Below are 20,884 nucleotides of genomic sequence, written 5' to 3'. Positions count from 1 at the left end.
AGGTCAGGTGGTTTTTGAGATAAATGGGGCCCAGGTCGTGGAGGGCTTTGTGTGTGTGGGTGAGGGGACGGAACGTTATTCTCTTGCTGACGGGGAGCCAGTGCAGGTCTCTCAGGTGTCCGGAGATGTGGCTGTGTCGGGGGATGTCCAGTGTGAGTTGTGCGGAGGCGTTCTGGATGCGTTTGAGTCTTTTCTGCAGTTTGGCTGTGGTTCCGGTGTAGAGGGTGTTTCCGTAGTCCAGTCGGCTGGTGACGAGTGCCTGGGTGACTGTCTTCCTGGTTTCGGTGGGGATCCAACGGAAGATCTTTTGGAGCATGCGTAGGATGTTGAAACACGATGATGAGACGGCGTTGACTTGTCTGGTCATCGAGAGGGAGGAGTCCAGGATGAAGCCCAGGTTGCGTGCATGGTCCGTTGGTTTGGGTGCGCTGCCCAGGGCAGGGGGCCACCAGGAGTCGTCTCAGGCAGAGGGTGATGATCCCAGGATGAGGACTTCCGTCTTGTCTGAGTTCAGTTTCAGGCGGCTGTTCTTCATCCACTCGGCTATGTCTTTCATCCCTTCGTGTAGGTTGGTTCTGGTGGTGGCGGGGTCGTTGGTGATGGAGAGGATCAGCTGGGTGTCGTCGGCGTAGGAGATGATGTTGAGGTTGTGTTGGCGTGCGATGGCCGTGAGGGGGCTCAAGACGTTGAAGAGGGTGGGGCTGAGTGATGATCCCTGTGGTATGCCGCAGATGACTTCGGTGGCCTCGGATATGAACGGGGGGGGTGTGGAAAATAAGAAAAATTGATGTACATAAGCGACGTTCATTTCCCTTTTCCCGCTCCTCTCCCTGTAAGCATCATGAATATCGTGAAATATTGACCGCATCACTCTGTCAGTAAAAGCCCGCACCCATATGTACATGACAGCCATTTTAGGCACCCTGGCCCTTTTTCCTGCTCATTAGAATCACCGGCTTCCCTTCTGTGCGTATCTGGACCTCTCTCTCTCTCTCTCTCTCTCTCACATGCAGGGATTATGAAACCCTCTCCCTCTGCGCGACCCTGCCCTGAAAGGCAACCCTCCTGCTTGACCCACGCAGACCCCCCATTCCCTCTTGAAGAGGCATCCTTCGCCTTAACTGACATAGCCCTCCCCAGCTGCACCCGACTGCCCCCGCTCTCTCATGTACGGGTCATAAGATCTCTCCCTCTCTATGCGACTCTGTCCCTGTGTCCACCCTGGCTCCCCCTCCCTTCTCCTCACACGAGCAAGTCATAAACCTTCTTCTTCCGCAAGACCCTGTCCTTGGGAGTCACGGCCGCGCCGGACCAGCGCCTCCTCTCCTTTCATGAATAAACCCCTCTGTTAGTAAACCCTCCCTCCGCGATTGACTGTCCACACATGTCTGAGGTAATCTCCTAAGCCAGGAGATACTGTTTACTGCTTATTGTATGGATTCACCCCTCTTCAAAGGACCCACTATTGATCCTGACCACCCCACCCCCCCTGGGCCATGATCAGGCACACGCATCCTAAAAGTGGCGGAACACTCAGCTGCATGATTACCCTCCCCTCTTATCAGCAGGTCAAGGGTCCCTATTGTGAACATATGTGGGGTAGGATTGACACGAGGATTATGGGGATGTCTTTTCCGTGTTGCACAATGTCATGATTGTAAACGCTACAATGTTCTGTAAGGTATAAAAGACGATCTCTCAGCTCACTTGTTAGAGCACCTCCCGATGACACCTTGTTTCGTGTCTGAAATGACAGGCTCTCCTCATGAGAAATAAACTCTGTTCTTGTGATTCCTGGCGATGGCGGGGTCGTTGGTGATGGAGAGGATCAGCTGGGTGTCGTCGGCGTAGGAGATGATGTTGAGGTTGTGTTGGCGTGCGATGGCCGTGAGGGGGCTCAAGACGTTGAAGAGGGTGGGGCTGAGTGATGATCCCTGTGGTATGCCGCAGATGACTTCGGTGGCCTCGGATATGAACGGGGGGGGGGGGGAGGCGGACTCTCTGGGTTCTTCCGGCGAGGAACGAGATGATCCACTCTAGTGCCTTCTCTTGGATTCCGACGTTGCTGAGGCGTTGTACTAGGGTGCGGTGGCAGACAGTATTGAACGCTGCGGATAGGTCCAGGAGGATAAGGGCCGCTGTTTCCCCGTTGTCGAGCAGGGTTCGGATGTCGTCAGTGACTGCGATGAGGGCGGTCTCGGTGCTGTGGTTGGCTCGGATCAGAAAAGGGGGTGGTGATGGACAGAGTTTCTGAATTAAGCAGAATACTCCTACCCAGTCAACAGATCAGGGCTTGATCCATCACCGTTTTTTAGCTCACTGCACCATCCCAGCTCAGAACCTGGCTACATGCAAATTAGTCTGTCCCTGTCCCAGTGCATCATGGGAACAGGGCAAACCAAACTACCAAGCTAATTCTTTCACTGGGAAGGAAACAAGCTTCCGGGGACCAGTTTCTGGCATTACAGCCGTCATCGGCCCGGCTTGCTTGAATCCTGATGGTGCAATGAGCAAGGGACTCACATCTGAGTATACCCTTCCAAGCTTAGGGTGGACAAAACGATTCAGAAAAGGGGGTGGTGATGGACAGAGTTTCTGAATTAAGCAGAATACTCCTACCCAGTTAACAGATCAGGGCTTGATCCATCACCGTTTTTTAGCTCACTGCACCATCCCAGCTAAGAACCTGGCTACATGCAAATTAGTCTATCCTTGTCCCAGTGCATCATGGGAACAGGGCAAACCAAACTACCAAGCCAATTCTTTCACTGGGAAGGAAACAAGCTTCCGGAGACTGGTTTCTGGCATTACAGCCGTCATCGGCCCGACTTGCTTGAATCCTGATGGTGCAATGAGCAAGGGACTCACATCTGAGTATACCCTTCCACGCTTAGGGTGGACAAAACGATTCAGAAAAGGGGGTGGTGATGGACAGAGTTTCTGAATTAAGCAGAATACTCCTACCCAGTCAACAGATCAGGGCTTGATCCATCACCGTTTTTTAGCTCACTGCACCATCCCAGCTCAGAACCTGGCTACATGCAAATTAGTCTGTCCCTGTCCCAGTGCATCCGAGGTTGTCCAGCAGGGTGGTGGTGGTGTCATCGTTGTTCTCCAGGTGGAAGTTGAGGTCCCCTAGGAGGATGTAGTCAGCGGAGAGGAGGGCGTGTGGGCTGATGAAGTCTGTGATGTCTTCGCTGAATTGTGTGCGGGGTCCTGGGGATCTGTAGATGAGGGTGCCTCTGAGTGTGATCTTGGGGTCGGTGTGTATCTGGAAGTGAAGATGTTCGGCGGCTGTGAGGGTGTCGTCTGAGTTGGTCGTGATGCGGATGGTGTTCTTGTGGACGATGGCGATGCCTCCTCCTGTCTGGTTGACGCGGTCTCTCCGGGTGATCTTGTATCCGTCCGGGATGGCGATGGCGATGGCGATGTCGGGCACTGAGGAGGTGTTCATCCAGGTTTCCGTGAGGAAGGCGACGTCTGGAGATGTGGTGTCGAGCAGGTTCCATAGTTCCACGGCGTGTCTGTGGACGGAGCGGGTGTTTTGCGCAGGATGCACTTCAGGTGGTTGCTGTTGGTGCTCGGCTTGGCGGGTGCGGTGCCGGTCCGGATGCAGGAGAACTTGTAGGATTGGCAGGTGAAGGGTCCGTGGGTGCGTCCTGGGGTGGCTCGGTGGCAGCCGGGGATCCGGCCGGTGTTTAGTGCGTTGAGGGTGGCGGCGTCGTACGTCCGGCGGGTGGTATGGCATCTGCGGGGATCAGGCGCTGGGCGCGGGCCAGGCGCGGACGGGCGCAGAGTGGCTTGCCTTTGGCGCGCCTTCGGCGCACAATCGGGGGGGGGGACGGAGCAAGGGAGGAGCAGCTGGGAGGCGGGGAGGGGTGGCGAGTGGAGAGGGGAGCGGATCGGTGATGCTGGAGGGAACGGGGGTGGGGCCGCGGGGGAGCTGCGGCGGGGGGCGGGTGGAGGGGCACAACAGTTGGCGAGAACACAAGAATACAATTTACTGGCACAACATACAATGCGGGCAAAACATACAAATTACTGTCACAACAGGGCAGATACAATACGGTTTAAGGCGAGATCAGGGGCACAACAGAGGCACAACGGGCAGCGGCGGCAGCAAGCGGAGACCGGGCACACCAAGGATGGGCCACGCTGCGGGTGGAGCGACCGGCTCTGACCAGGTCAGAGCCTGGATGTTATTGGTACTGCATCAATTGTTAAAAAGGGGGTAGTTATGCTTTTAACATTCTAGCTTACTGGAGCTGCAAGATGTATGTCGCAGGTTATAAGATCATCATGAGGGACAAGACTGTCTGAACTAGATCGTGCGGATATATTAACTATCAAACGCACTGAAATGCATAATGTACTGAACAGGATATACTACTATGTACTGAGCACGATAAGTTAACTTGTACAACAGATAGAATTACATTTTGGCTTAATCTTTGTGCAGGATACTGTACTACTTGTAAAAATCAATGAAATTGGTTTACATTTTTTTCCCTGCAAGTGATTAGAATTGTTTACATAATGGAGACTGATTAAAATCGCCGTTCAGAATTAATGAAAATGTGGCTTTCATATTTCTTAATTTTTTCAAAAGGCATTAAGTAGAGGCATGTAGAGACCTGGATTAGCACCTACTGAAGGGGGAAAAGTGTAGATTCACAATTGTAGACCAATTCTTATTCTCTTTTAGTTGATCTATTAAGATACTGAGAGAATTAGAATAAATGTTTTAGCTTTTATCATAAGGTTATTATTCGTGGGTGTGATTAAACCTCCACTACGGTGTCCTGATCAATTTGTCTATGACAGATTTTCATAGGTCGAAAAATTAGGTAGATAAATAAGGTACAGTTTTCCACGATTGTTGCAAACAGATAACTTGAAACTTTGAAATACAGTCAAGTAAACTACTATTCACAGTCTTTAAATGTCTCAATGCCCTGCTATATTACATGAGCATAATAAAAAGTCATTGGGTGGTGGTGACGATTTGCTAGGAGCAGTGTACAGGGACCACAGAGACTCGTCTCACACAGTTTGAGGCGGATGGCACGACTGCTGTAGAATTCTGATGAACAGTCGATGGAGACCCTTAAATTCTCAATTAAGTTTTGGTGTATTAGGCTTGTACCTATACCGCACTGATACGCTTAAACAGCAATCTAGAAATCTTCGATTGGTAGGACTCTACTCGGCAGGTGTAGATTAGTTTGGACAGATTTCTTACATTTGATTATGGGATGAGAACATGTTTCTAGGTGAGCAATAAAAACTAAATATAGGAATTGTATTCTGTGAAACATACAACAATGCAGTCTGTTTGAGCCGCTTAAGTATCTTCTCAAGAGCCTCATAAGAGGATTTTTTCTCTAAAAGGATTCACAAGCGACACTAGGATTCACAAAAGGCACTTTGCACATCTAAGAAGCTCTAAACTGGGTAATGTGGGCTTCAGTTCCAGAAATCAAGAAGAAGAAAGTCCAATCACAGCTCTTTTATCCCGCATGGGTCAGCAGGCGTGGGAATCAGAAGAGATCTTCAAAAAAATGTGAAGACCAATAAATGCTTACTGAGGAGTAATTGAGCGAGATTTGCGTTGAAATTTGATTTTGCTCATTTAAGCCCAATGAAAAAATGCAAATGTTAAGTTTCTACATAGTGTTTGATACCAGCATTAAGCCTACGCCCCTTTGCAGGAGAGCAGACACACCACTTGACCTCAAGCCAAACGACAGCCAGTATCCTAATGCTTAAAGATCAGGCACCATAAATTAAAGAACACTCTGCTGTTCAATCTCATTTTGATGTACATCATCCACTGTTTGGAATAAACTGTAAAATGACCCTAGGGAGACAGGCAGTCTGGTACAATTTTCAGAAGTTGTAAAATGCCCTGCATGAAAATCTCCTTGAGGCTAATTTTTCTTTTCATTCTGGCAGTTGTCCTGCATTTACAACTGGCAACAGCAAATATATAAGTAATAAAATACAATGCCAAAAGCAGGACTAGACAGACTACCCACACTAGGCACGGACAACTTTAAACAAATGGACTACAGACTTCAAGTCTCAGGGATTTTCTATCCAAAAAGCCCTAAAGCAGTCACTAAATCACTTAAATGTCCATTCAACCTTATGCCACAAAGCCCTTTGTAGAGCAAAGGCCGGCTGTTAAACTCTAAGTGTTATCAAACTTACTGCACAAAAGCGTAGATCAGAAAAAGCAACAAAACACACCCAGTAGAGATAACAAGCGCACATTAGTCAAGCATTTCCCTGGCAACTCTGATCTAAACAGGCTTAATCATGGTACTCCAAGCACACTTGTTTAGCAAGCAAAAAAGGGAGGTAGGGCATGGGGCCGATTCAAAATAAATAAAATATACACACCCACTGAATGGCGATGTATTCTTTTAGATTTCTTATATTTATGCAGTGCACGTTAGGCCACAGGCCTCTGAGCACTCAACAAAAATACTAAACTGAAAAGAAAAAATTAATATGCGGAGTAAGATAACAAATTTGTGTAATCCACCATGGATACAACTAAGGCATAATTACATCAGCACTAGCACTACCAATTAAGCCAGTTTATTGAAGCATAAGGATGTCGTCATGCGTTATAAATAAAATAGAAAAAAAACTGAATTGAATTCGATTTCTGGCTATCTACTGAATCAAACCTAGGGAATAGAGAAAGTGTTCAATAAAAGCCACATTTTGGTACACCATTATTTAACCAGCTACTTCTCAAAACTCCTTGCCTCCACCCTCTTCAGTTATTTCATTTATTACGTAAGATGTTGGCGATTACAACAGATACAGCATATAATGAACTGATATGGTCTTAAAGCTAATTTAATAGCAAACAGCAGAAAGAGTGTGTCTTTCTGCTTTATGCACCAAACCATTTCTCACAATAGCTGAAAGGAAGAATGAAAAGGGTCGGACTCAGATGGTTATGTACATCCTTGCACCATGGGGTAACTCCTAACCGCTTCTTTTCCCCAACCATTTGGATTGATTGTTGGTCATCCATGATCAATACATGCGAAAAGGATGAACCAAATGAACACTAACCGCATAGGGGATGGTGTGGCCTGAAATAAAGAAAAAAAAGGCAACAACAGATTGCTATTCGGACTATGAAAGCTATTCTGACCACCAGAACTAACTAAAAAACAGATGACCAGAGGATCAGTAGCAGATACATAGTGGGATGTAAACTTAGGCGAAAAAAAAGAGGAAAATGGATTGATACGGCACCAAGTACTCCTACTTTTAGCCACTGTACATGAACATGAGGTGGTCTTACTATACTTCTGTAAGCACCTATTCTTCTGTGCTCGAGCCCATCTATAAACCTACCAAAGCCATCAATACTTCAGAAAATGGGAAGCAAACCTAAGTGTACACAGTAAGATGTGCTCCCAATCACATGAGGAATCATTATATAGCAAGATCATATCAACAAATCTTATTTAGCATTTAATTCTAGGATCTTAAAGATGCAAACTTATTACATAAACACATACAATATAAGTGTATCAATTAAAGAAATCAACACAGGCATTTCACTTCAAACATTAGCACTATCAACCTACATTTCCACCATACACAAATAGTTACTAGGGTACACATCTTCAAAAGTGCTCATGTGCCACCAATGAAAACCTGGACAATACACAGGAAAACTATCTATAGTTTCAACCAAATCAAATTTTGCCCCTGGGTTAACCTCCAAAAATACTGCTCCAGATAAGCATCAGCAGCTTCTTTCCAAGATCTCTGAGGAGAGAGAGGGAACAATGTACATCTTATCCATGGGTGGGCAGTCGCACAAATCTGGAAAGCCCGACTGGAGCAATACATGCAATAATTAACTGATTGCAACTTGCTTTACACCCTCCACACCCCCAAACTATCTTCAGGCTCTGGGACTGAGTGAAGTCAAAACCTACCTACAGGTCAGCTGGGAGGACATCACGGCAAGCAAAGCCAGATACTACATTAACACCATCAATGAAGCATCCAAGACAAGCAGAACACTCTTCAAGATCATCATGCAGTGTTAACCCCAACACGACCAGTGCTATCAACCTCTTCAGTGAATTCTCAAAAAGCCACCTCTAATCAATGCTCTTGAGGGTGAAACTCAGACCCCTGGGGAGCAACCGGACCTTCTTTGTGTACACATAGATTTGGAGAGCAACAATATACTTTTAGCTTGTGGAATGGATTGTAATCTTTCAAAAGGAAGCTTCAGAAGTATGAGACTATGAATAGTTCAGTGAAAGGTCTGTTCAACCAGTTATTAAACTGGTAAATTTTCTTGTAGGAAGGTCTGGCCGTTGTTAATCATCAATATATCCCTTTCCCATGATAACCTCCAAGAGCTCTTCAAAACTGACCAGATCCTTATACTGTTGAAGAAACCCACCCAAGAACCCAATGGCATGTCCCCAGTCATTTCCACCCTTCACATGGAACAGAGACAGCCACATCAGAATTCTCCAATACACCACGGGCACACAACTCTACCTGAAACTATCCTTGTTTTTTGACACCCTGAGGACTCCAGCACAGCTTCCACTCAATTCAGATCCAGATGTCCAGCACCTACATAAAGCTCAATCCATTCAACACCTAATTCCTCCTACTTGGCAATAGTTGGCCCAAAACTGCTTCAACGGCACGCATTCTGAATGAATGAGCCACAACTATCAACCAACCCCTAGTCATGCATCTTAAACACACCCTCCCCCCCCCCCTCAGGGAGTACATCGCCAAGAAGACCAAGCCATCATAGCAAAGTACCAACACTTCCTCTTGAAAAAAGTAAATCTTCTATCCCTGTAAGCGGCATCAGAAATGCGATGCAGTCTAGCATCAAAATAGAGGCAACTCCTTGCTCCATTGCCTTTTTGACACCACAATGACCCTGCGAAAGGCAAAAAATGCCATATCAATAGAATGAAGAAATTCAAAAACAGCAACCTCAGCCTGAGGGAACTCCACTGGCTCCTCTTACATACCCGCATTATCTGCTAAATCAGCTGCACTATCAACATTGCTTCAGAGTATCTGGCTCACAAACTAACCACCTACATGCATTGACATAGACAGTCAGGACATTGTCAGGCAGGAGGGAAAAAAAGGCAATAAATAAAGAAAAAGGTCTTCATCTATGCATGCTGGTTTTAAAACATCCTCAGCCATCAGAAATGCTCTCCTCTTCAATGAACACTGCAGCCCAACACCTCAAAGTCTGGCCACAATTGTGGATAGCATTATAAGCCACTGACCCTTTAAATCGCTCTGTTGCCATTGGGTAGATTAGCTCTCAAAAAAATACCCACATAAATTCAGATACATACATTGCACACTTCTCAAGATTTGCATATGGGAGGATAATAGAAACAATCTCCAAGAAACAAGATCACCTAATGACTAATTAATCACAAGGGAAACAGACTTACCATTCTAGCGCTGGGAAGGTTGCGGGACATCAGGATGGCTCCGATGCCAGTAGCAATGCTCTAGGTCAAACAAAACAAAACAAAACAAATGACCACCAAAGTGGGAAAAAGTTAACAAAATCCTCCAAATTAACTAGACAGTGGCAATGGTTTAGTGGTGGCACTGAATATTTCAATACAGGCTGACTGAGACCATATTCCCAATGGCATAATTTGTCAAAGTGCAGTAAAACAATGTTCCGCCATTAAGATGAAGTGTGAATAAAATACAACATGCTGTACATTTATATACAATGAAGTTATGTATGCCAGAAAAAGTGGTTAGAGGGAAAAATCTAGAAATAAATTGGCAAAGTTCACTAAACCGCTGCCCTTCATCACATGAGATACTGGTCCAGTAGTAGTTGTTATCCCATTATGGCCAGAATCCATGAAGCCACTCCTACATGTGCGGTCCTTAATGGCAGGGCATTAGAATGCACCCTAAGAAGGAACATAAATCTGTAAAACAACATTGAGCAGGTCTACCTCTTGTTGCGCTTTTCACCTGGAAAAACACAGCACAACTAGGTCAGTTTAGGGGATGTCTTTGCATCACGTGGATTGTTATTCTTTTCTGATCATTTACTGGAATGGGCTAATGATAATGGAAGCCCAAGTTGTACTCGGAGAGGTAGGGTGACTATAAACTATTCACTGGGAACAATACACCCTTCACCCTTGGGAAAGCATTGATACAGAAGTGTCTACAGCAGTTCTTTGAACATTCACCCATCTTATGAATGTTATCTAAGCTTGCCAGGTTGTAGTTAAGGGATTTCTTTAGCTACCAGAACTGCCTAGGTATTAGTGCAAGATGATGAATGTATGTAGATGTACTGTGTTCCCGCTCACCTATGGGCAAGATGCCTTATTTCTTATTATTAGGGTTAAAATGTCATATCGGCACACTGGGGAAAGAAGCTCCCTACTTTCACAGTATGCTGAATACTGCCAGTCCTGAGAGGTTTTTAATAGAATGCTAAACTGTTGGGAAAGAGATGCCCCTGCAGGGTATATGGGAGTGTACCCCTGCCTGCCCATGAAACTGCCATCCTCACTGTTATTTCAGTACTAGTGTCACATTAAGCTAGTGTAAGCACAGGGGCTGTTCCACTACCTAGAAGAGTGCATAAACAGTCCTCGTAGTGCGCACTGTATAATTGTCCATGCCATGTGTGTGTGTGTGTGTGTGTGTGTGTATATATATCACAAAGCGGTGGTGTCAGCATTCTGCGTTTTGTGAATCTGTAAAGCAACCATATTATTTTAGGTCTCGCCCTTGAGACAACTTTAGCTGTCTCGCCAGAACTACTGTTTCTCAAAACAATCGTACATAATGAGGAGCTTTTGGTTAATGCACTTCATCCACTGCCATTCACATTTTGCTTTCACCCACAGCATACGGTCTGAGGCGATGGTTCAACCAACTTTACTCTTTAGCTGCATTCACTTTGAGAGGCAGCACAAAGCCCATCCTCATTGTTCACACCTACATAAAAGTAATTACTTTATTTACAGTCATGAAGCTGTTCTAAAGTGTTCATTTCTATTTTATTTTTTATGTTAACTTTAAATACGGACTTCGTTAGCCTGAACTTCTTTTTAAATTTGTTATAACGTGCTTAAGTGACACTCACTATCTCCTCCCCCTGGCTGGGTGGCCTAGGCAGGAACACTACTACACATCCCACATGTTACGACCATGGACGGACTGTGGCAATCGCGGAGGCAGAGTCATTATTCGAGGATGGCCAGCTCAGACCATTACAACGGTTGTCCGAAGAATATGATCTCTCAGGGGGCCAGTTCCTACTCCATCGCCAGCTCCTCGCACACTATCGCCCACACTGCAACCTCTCGACAGGGGAACCACTTACACACTCAGTCATACATGCAATTTTACATATGGGGCGGGGCGACACCTGGTTACATGGCTCTAGAAGGCCATCAGGGAACTCAAAAATGTGCCACTAGAGGCTCTCCGACCTACTTGGGAAGAGGAACTAGGCCGCTCCTTACACGAGAAGGAATGGGACAGGGCCCTTGAATACCCCAAGGTGTCCAGAAATGCACGCTTTAAAAACATATAATTCGACTCGAGACAGAGATCACCGAGCTGGAGCGTGATCTGGAATTGGGCGTCACCCGAGAGAAGATGCATGTTATGCGCCTTAAACAGCTTGACTACAGGGCCTTGGTTACGGATGCCGCGAAAGTTATGGGCAGGGAGCAGCAGGGTCGATTGTATGATGTTGGGGATAAAGCTGGCAAACTGATAGCATGGTTAGATAAAAAAGAGAGGGCTAGTCGTGTGGTTCCTGTGATTGAGAGAGTGAATGGTATGCGTGTGACTGAACCCGAGGAGATCGTCCAGAGTTTTGCTGAACATCTCCGGGAAGTGTATTCCCCGTATCTGATAGGCCGGAGGAAGACTCCAATTTATTGTTACGCGACATTGCATTGCCCAGCTTATCTGATTCTGATAGAGAGTTGCTAGATGCCGTAATAACCGTGGATGAGGTGGCTCTCGCTATCCGCTCTATTCGTTCGGGAAAGGCATTGGGCCCTAATGGTCTCCCCATTGAACTCTATAAACTGCGCCCGATAAAATTGCGCCATATCTTCGTGACATGTTCTTGGAATCGCGAGATAGTGGCTCCCTTCCCCGTGATCAGCGTCTTGCGACCATAGTGGTGATTCATAAGGAAGGGAAGCCAAGGGACCGCTGCGCCTCGTATAGGCCTATATCACTCCTTGATGCGGAACCCAAGATTCTTGCTAAGTTGTTAGCCAATCGTGTAATAAAGGTGATTAGTGACTTGATTCATGCAGACCAGTCCGGTTTCATACCGCATCGGAATACGGCCCTGAATCTGCGACGTTTGCATGGTGTTCTCGCAAGGACTTAGTCATTGCGTGAGCCGGCCATCTTGGCCTCTTTGGATGCCACGATGGCTTTTGATACGTTGGAGTGGCCGTATTTGTGGGCTGTACTTGCCAAGTTCGGTTTTGGTCCTGGCTTCATTGGCTGGGTCAGGCTCCTCTATGAAGACCCGTTGGCGCAGGTGGTGGTGAATGGTCGGGTCTCTGAGCCCTTCGTTCTCAGAAGGGGCACAAGACAGGGTTGTCCATTATCTCCGCTCTTATTTGCTCTTGCTCTTGAGCCCCTTGCTGCCTGGATTAGATGGGAACCGTCGATGAAGGGTATTCAGTGGGCCCCAGACCTCGAGGATCGTATTTCGCTTTACGCGGACGATATATTGTTGTACCTGACTTCACCCCGGAAGTCGTTAATTGTTTTGTTTGATGTCCTCACCTCCTTTGGTAGGAACTCAGGTCTAGTCATTAATTGGACTAAGTCTTACCTATGCGTCCTCTCGGGAGATGTACCTCTTTTGCCGCTTGATTGTCCCATCCAGGTTACACAGACGGGTTTTAAGTATCTCGGGATTTATGTATCGTTGAACCCGGCTGCCCGATATGAACAGAATTTGCTCCCGCCGCTAACCCGGCTGTAGCTGGATGTGGTGCGCTGGCGCAAGCTTGTGCTTTCGCCGCTCGGCCGAGCAGCGCTCTTTAAGATGATGTTGTTGCCACGCTTTCTGTATGCTCTTCAGAACACCTTTGATGTAATTCCCGCAAGTTATTTTCGGACTATTGAGGGTCTCCAGAGGAAATTGATCTGGGAGGGGCGTTCGCGCATCGCCCTCGCCAAGTTGACGCTTCCATGGTATGACGGTGGTATCGCTCTCCATGACATCAAACGGTATTACTGGGCGTCTCAATTGGGGGCCATTAATCATGGCATGTATGGTCCCGGATTGAACCCTGTGTTTGCCATGGACAGGTGGCTGTTGCCGGTGGGCGATTATTATAGAGCGCTTTATTCTAGCTCTCCGGCCCACAGAGATTGCTGTACGGGTTTGGCACTGCGCAAACAATGCTACGGGATGGAAGGATTGACTGACCCGTGCGACCCCGCTTTTTGCTTCCGAGAAGCTGGGTAACTTGAGGAAAACAAAAGGATTTGAGAAATGGGATATGATCAGGATCAGTAAGGTAGGTGACCTCTGGGTAAAAGGCAAGTTTAAAACCTTTGAGGAATTGAGGGCTGAGTTCAACCTTAGTGACAGGGAATATTTTCGATATGCTCAGGTCCGCCATGCCTTGCATTCGGTTTCTACTGAGAGTGCGGAAATTCCGGAGTCCTCTCCGCTTGAGGATAGAATACTGGATGGTTATGTGCCAGATAGTACTATCTCTTTGATCTATAAAAAGCTGATCAATGGTAGGACTGACCTGTTGGTGCTCCTCCGGGAGGTATGGACCCGAGACGGTCTTGAATTGGACGATGAGGATTGGCAGTCTGCGATCTCTTCTCCCAAGGAGGTCGCGATTCCGGCCCGTCTCCGGTTTGTGCAACTTAAAATCCTGCATAGAGTCTATGTGACTGGCCCACGCTTGATTAGAATAGGTTATTCAGAAGATGGTCTTTGTAAGCGTGGTTGTGGGCTGTTCGGGAGGTTTCTACATATAATTTGGGAGTGCTTTTTGGACTGGGATACACAATAAGATGAAGGAGGCTACTGGTATTGATCTGCTGCCCGAGGCTAGACGTTGTCTCCTGAATGTTTGGGAACCAACTGACTATAATGTTGCACAGACGCAGTGGGCAACCCTGGGAAATATGGTGGCTAAAAGAGACATAGCCCAGTTGTGGGGTTCCCAGAGGCAACCCACGGTCGAGGCTTGGATGGAAAACATGGATTGGTGCATGTTTAGGGAGAAAACGGTCTATGTGGTACGGGGGCGACCCAGGAAATGGGGTAAGATATGGGGTCATTGGAACACTTACCGGGGAGATCTTTGCACTCCTCCTCTTATGGATGTCCCTGAAGTTCCACTTTCTCCCTGACCTGCCATTCCTCGTAATGTAACATATATATATATATATATATATATATATATATATATATATATATATATAAAAAAAATCGGTTTTGAACTCGTTTCTCCCCTGCTCCCATCCCCTAATATGATTTGTACACCTTATTGTATGGTATTTTTTATTCCTCCTTCCGGATTCGGACTGATATCCTATTGTATTGTGTTTATTGCCTTGTTTGTTTTTATTTTCAATAAAAAGATTTACACAAAAAAAAAAAACACATAATTCTATGTTCTGCACCGGGCCTACTTGATGCTGGCGCGTCTCCAACGCTTTTATCCAGATAGGCAGTTTTCGTGTCCCAGATGTCAATTACATGCGGCAGACTTCCATCACATGTTCTGGAGCTGCCCCACATTACATTCATATTGGCAACACATACATACTTCCCTCAGAGCACTCACTGGGCTCACGTTCGTGGGCACTTGGGACGCCTGTGCACTGGGCCTTTACCAGAGAAAAAAGCAACACAAGGTACCCCTTAGGTTCGCCTCCCTAGCTATTTTATTAGCAAAGCGAAACATAGCCATGCACTGGCGATCCCCTACAGGCCCCCCGGTCGAGGCTTGGGTGGGCGCAGTGAAGAAATGGGCGTTGGCGGAGGAAGAAATATGGAAGAGGAGGTTAAGGGGATACGTAAACACCCCATATCCATGGATTAGGCCATCCTATTACATCAATTCACACAACCAACGGCCCAAGCCGACCCAATAGGAGTTCATCACAAATCACGCTATTGCAGGGGTACACTGCACGATATACACGCAGCTAACTAACTGACAGCAATGCCTAACTAACCGCCTTCAGGATGAGCCACCTGCTTGCCCCTAGGCCGTACACAGGTCCCATCCTATACCCTTGTTGCCCTTCCATACTGCGCTAATACAGGAGTACACGCTGCCCGTTAGTTACATCCGCTCTTAGTACCCTGCATACCATGAACCCCTACCCCCAGTTTTTTCTCCCAGTTACATTCAGCCTGTCCTCATTGGAAGACTTTCATGGCGGCTGGACACTCACTTGGTAATGGCATGATCACTGATGTACTCCGAGATATACGCTAGGAGTTATTACACGCAAATGTGATCCAATATACCATGCCACTGTTAAAGTAAAATGTCAATAAAAACAAATTACAAAAAAAAAATGACACTAACTATAATACTGTAGCTGTCTGCGATACTTGTTTAGGTGGAAGAATAATAATAATAACAAAGCATTACGCAAATAAAAGGCTTATTTAAAAACACCACTAGCACAACAGTCTCGCCAGTGAATGTTTTTTAAATTTAAATAGGTCATGTCAAGTATAGGTGGCCAGATAAGTAGCAGTTTGTTTTCATTTTGTATTTCATATGCTAGCAATAAACAAAATGCTGGCATATGCAATATGTAGGAGCCTGGGAAGCAAGACCAGTTGGCTTTGCAAATCATTTTTTTCTGTTAGTGAGTGTGGTCTATAAAGTTCCCATTTTCGGTGAAACCCAGAATTTGGCACTGGCATCCCATGTGCATTTTTAGGTGCAGTATGTGAAGCATATATGGTAGTAGTCAAGTCAAAATACCTTTATTCGATTTGACACAGCAAATCATAAAAGTACAATAAAAACAATTCAATTGTGATGTTATCATTTAAAATCAGATCCATTACAAAAATAATGTTATTAACGAGAATGAAGCACATCCGCAAAAAAACACGATCAGTAGCAAACTTTAAAATGATCTAAAAATTGCAATTACAATAAAAGCTGGTTTTGCTTGTTTGAAATCCCGAGGCAGAAAAAGGGGTCGAATATACTTCTATTGTAAGCTGGCCCCTTTGGGACAAATAAGAGTAAGATGTACAGTGCCTAGTGAAGCAGCCATGTCGTACGAGCAAGGTGGAGAATCCGAGGGTTTATATTGCCCGCTAATAGTTGTAGGAACAGATTTAGTCGGAAAAACGTTAAAAGTCTTCTGAAGATCCAACGTTAAATATAATTCTATCTTGCTCAGAGATTTCACCGTAGCATAATGGGTGCACAGACTTTTGGACAATTAACGTTTAGCCCTTTTTTCCTGCATATTTTCCCTAAAAATACTCCTTTGCCCAGACAATGTCTGATTTGGAAATCAACTCTGGGTCAGTAAAAAGTTGCGATTTGCCCAGTTCTCCCAGCACGGTTTTTATATAATTCAGCCATGGTATGTTATGACAGTGATCCAGGCCTAAGCAGTCTCTTAAAATCTTCCTGTTAAACTCGAAGTTGCTTTTTAGCCCTACTGAAAACCACAGAAATAAGGGGTGAGTCCTATATAATCTGCAATAAAGCAAGCACCTAATTCATCATGAACAATCTCGGAGGGTACACTATGGGGAATCCTCATTATTCTTCTAGCATTGATGCTGTGTGCTACCGATCTCCTCAGGGGGTCCCAGTTCATTTTTTTGTCCAAAAGAATGCCCAGGTAACAAAATGTCTTTGGAATTTGACATTTTTCCGGCCTAGCGTCATCGTATAAGATTTAGAGTAATACATTTTCAGTCCCAGATATTCCATTATTTGGTTCTAATAAAAGCTGCAAACCATTCACTGTGCACACTATGAGGACAGTATTGTCTGCATACAGTAAGGATGGGAGCAATGGGTTTCCTACCCTCGGTAGGTCTTTACAATGACCTCCTAAAAACTGGTCTAGCCGGTTAATATAAAAGAATAAAAAGCTACTGAGCCAATATGCAGCCTTGCCTGACCCCTCTACCCAGGTGAAAAGGTGTAGAGCATTTTCTATTTGGCCGAAATCTGACTGATGCTTCTTGTCCTGTGTACAAATCATGCAAGAAGGCTACAAGAGAATCATCCAGCCCCATATACCCCAGCACAGCCCACAGTTTAGATGTAGCCAGTGTCGAACGCTGTGCTGAGGTCTATGAAGGCCAAATGGACGCTTCCCATTCTAGCTACCGTCTATTTGGCGATTAGTAGATAAAAGGTGGTCCCCTTCACATACCAGGTCACTTGGAAGCACACTATCCAAAAAGAAACTCAGACCCCTACTCAGCCAATAAAGATTTTACCCCTGCTACATTCCAATTGAGTACTTCCAAGTTATTCTTAAGAGTCTCCATAGGAGCCAGTCCACCCAAGGGGCCTCTTTTATGCTGACTTCTGATCTCACACTATCGCCAGCGTCCACATATATATGTAGAGAACCAGCCTCCACCCAATTGAGCAAGTCTATATCTGCTAAAACATCAAATCAATTATATGTAGGGATCCAAAATGAGCCAACATAGCCAATATTTGTCCCTATTGAAGCGCTTAACACCCCTTTCCCTGGTTGATTATGAACCTGAGCAGGAACCCAAGCAGCTCGGGATTTGGTTTATAAAAATAGCCCAAGGGCAATAATACAATACTACTAGGTTCAAGCGGAGTCCTCATGTGCCCAAAAAGCAATCTTTTAGCCAGATATGGTGAGTTAAAGTTAATAATAATACAATCCCCTTGTCGCTCGAGAGATCAAGTGCCAATCCAACCCACCCTCCTTGTCAGCAAAATATTGTTGGCTAATGTGGGTGTGAAATTTCTGTGACGACCTAGCCAGTTTGCATTCTTATTGAGCAACTGTTTGAGAGTCTCCTTTTGACCCTTCCTCAGGCCGTGAAATCCTGCAAGGATTATTACAAATGGGCAGGAGGCAAGACTTTTACCAGCAGTTTTTCCATTTGGACCCCCCCCCCCCGATATTTACTCCAGTTCCTCACACCTGTGCCGTGTTAGGTGGTCGCCCCTCAAGCTGGGCACTGCAGTGAACTGCTGCAATGCCCCAGGGGCTGAGTAAGTCAACATGGGTATTAGGGCGTAGGCCTTGGCATAGGGGTGGGCAAATGACAGGAGGGATGCTCGGATAAGTTAAAACGTTGCAAGCTTTGAGACCCAGCCGTCTCTGTAGCAGCCAAAGCTGAGGTGCAAGAATCCCGTTCAGATGCATCCCTTCATTTCATCCTGTCCAGTAATGCATGGTCTATGACATCCAGTTGTGAGAGTATTGCGAACAAGTCCATCTGTAGAAGCTCCATACATTTGGTTAAATCCTTGCCCGCCAAAAATCTGGTCCCCCTTGGCCGCTTCATTCCCAGCTGACACGGTTGGGTCAGCCTAGATTATAGTTTCTGGTATTGCAGAGGCAGCAATCTGTTGCACCATGTGCTGGGTGTCCTTTTTGCTGGCTTTGGGTCTAGTTAAACTTTTGGTACGTTTTGCCTCCCTTCGAGGGGGCGGTGAGGTGTCAGTGTGAGTTCGATGCTGGGGCTGATAAGTCTATGTTTGCTATGGGGGAACCTGGATTGGTTGATCTAAAATATTCAATGGCCGAGCAGAAGAGCTAGGAGAGGCAGGGGATTTGGTTTTGGAGCTGGGCCCAGCCACTGCAGTGAGGGAATGCCTCCTTTGTGTATGATCCATTTAATTACTGATGGCGGTCATGGTACGCTGAATCATTCTGTCGAATGAGGTAGGAACAGTGGGAGGTGTTGCAGTGCTCAGGCCATCGCCCAATTACCTCTTACCCTTTGCGGTTTAACACCAAAACTCGCTTAAACCGTATCAAAATCACGAGCCTTGAAAGCGAGAGGCCCGCAAAGCAAGAGGCCTCTTCTAGGCTCTGATGGGCACGACCTTGGCCCAGGCTTTGCCGGCACTGCAGAGTCCGTTGGTGCTTATGCAGTGTCAGCGCCTGGCCCCTTCCACAGTGTCAAGGTGAATGCTGAGGGACAGAGTCCCACCCCAACAGGGCTGCAACCAAACACCATCAGGCAAGTAAGTCTTGCATGCCTCAGATGGCATGGTATGAATATCCTGCGCTGCTGGAGTCCTATGGTGTTTATGTCGTATCAGCACCTGGCCCCTCCTACACTGTTAGGGTGAATGCTGGGGGACAGACACAAACAGACACCATCAGGCAAGTAATCGCTGTGGGCCTCAGACGGTATATGGTAGTATACTTCTGTGTTGCAAGAGTCCGAGTACAGATGCCCCTTGGATCCATACTGCACATCCCTAGTTTAGCCTGAAACTAGATGGAAGAATAAGGACAGCTTCCCAGGGTGTGTAAGTCTATTGCCTGCATTCTTGTGACCGGAGGGCGGAGACCCACACACTAAAGTAAATTATAACAGACAGGAATTTCCTTACAAATTCAATGAGGGTCTTATTTTCATCCTCCTCAGCAGAGCCATTTGTTAGATGTTAGGGGTGGACTTGCAGTTTCTGTTGTTCAAGTTCAGGAAGTTCAGAGTCAGGGCCTGCCATTTCATCTCTCTCTAATTATTGCTTCAGTAAGCTGATGACAGCCAGTTGCAGAGATCTCACACGTCATTGCATTGTGCACCTATTTTAGATACTCCTGCTTGAGTCAGCCCCATAGTCCCCTGCTATGAGAGCTGTTACTTTGCATACAGGTCCTGTCTGAAGTGCAGCTTGAAAATGGCATCTAAAAGAGAACCAAACTGCAGTTTGAGACAGTGGATCCTGGCAATTTAGACACCCCCCCTGTAGTGTCTGGCTTCTGTGGTTTCAGGGACAACACCAACACTTGTCACAAGGTTTGCCTGCTTGCCCTTTAGTTCCACATACCCAATGAAGAACTGGCTTAACCCTCATCCTGTGCCGATCAAACTACCTGTAGGTTTAGCACTCTGGCTCACCACCCAATCCTCTGATCAAAGTACTGAATCCCAACAATTGTGTTAGCTCTTGCAGGTGATTGATGTTCCCTGTCATCTGACTCAGCACCACCCGACTTAGGGACAGTATAGTATGTAATGGAATAAAGAGGGTCAAGGTTAATTGTATGTAGGACACCTAAAGATTTACCAGGTCACTAGGGCCTTTTTGAAGGCAAGGAGGCAAACTCGATCCTATAAAACAAAAACAATATATGTAGATAAAATGGAAGTTTATTTAGCCTAGCCATAGAGTTTTGTTTGTGTTTAAAATTATCACAGCAGATCCAAAGTGTACATGCTCACCTTCCAGCAACACTAGTAGCAGATGCATAAATGTTTTGTAAAGACAATCTCTCTGGCAGTAACTGCTTGGCTACAAAGTGTATTTTTAAAAAGTGTTATTTAAAAGAAGAACAATAGTCAAAGGTTGTAATAAAGTCTGTCTCGGCTCAGAAATGAAGCCTGAAAAGAGATAGTTAAGTGCCATTTACAGCTGGGAAGTAATAAGAGCTCATATTAACAGCTAGGGTTTCCAGAGGGCAGTCTGATAGAGAGTCAACCATCTCAAATTCACTTTGACAGTCCATGACGACCACAACTACAGTATACATGCACATTATAACACATTATTTGTGCAGAAAAGTCCAAAACACCCACACACACACACTACTAGGGCAGCCAGGTTGGTCC

At 46.0% G+C, this 20,884-nt stretch overlaps 1 protein-coding gene across 1 annotated transcript in view; it reads right to left on the bottom strand.

Annotated features, from left to right (window-relative positions):
- Positions 1-20,884, bottom strand: part of KRTCAP3 (keratinocyte associated protein 3) — a 95,190-nt gene that overhangs the window by 32,100 nt on the left and 42,206 nt on the right. The window contains exon 3 of the mRNA XM_086928170.1: positions 9,495-9,554. Within this exon, the coding sequence (XP_086784296.1) occupies positions 9,495-9,554 (60 nt within the window). The remainder of the gene's footprint in view (positions 1-9,494; positions 9,555-20,884) is intronic.

Source organism: Lissotriton vulgaris, chromosome 6, assembly GCF_964263255.1.
Source record: "Lissotriton vulgaris chromosome 6, aLisVul1.2, whole genome shotgun sequence".
In the NCBI taxonomy this organism is placed as follows: domain Eukaryota; kingdom Metazoa; phylum Chordata; class Amphibia; order Caudata; family Salamandridae; genus Lissotriton; species Lissotriton vulgaris.
The sequence above is the reverse complement of the archived record's forward strand: the minus strand, read 5'-3'. Positions and strand labels throughout refer to the sequence as shown.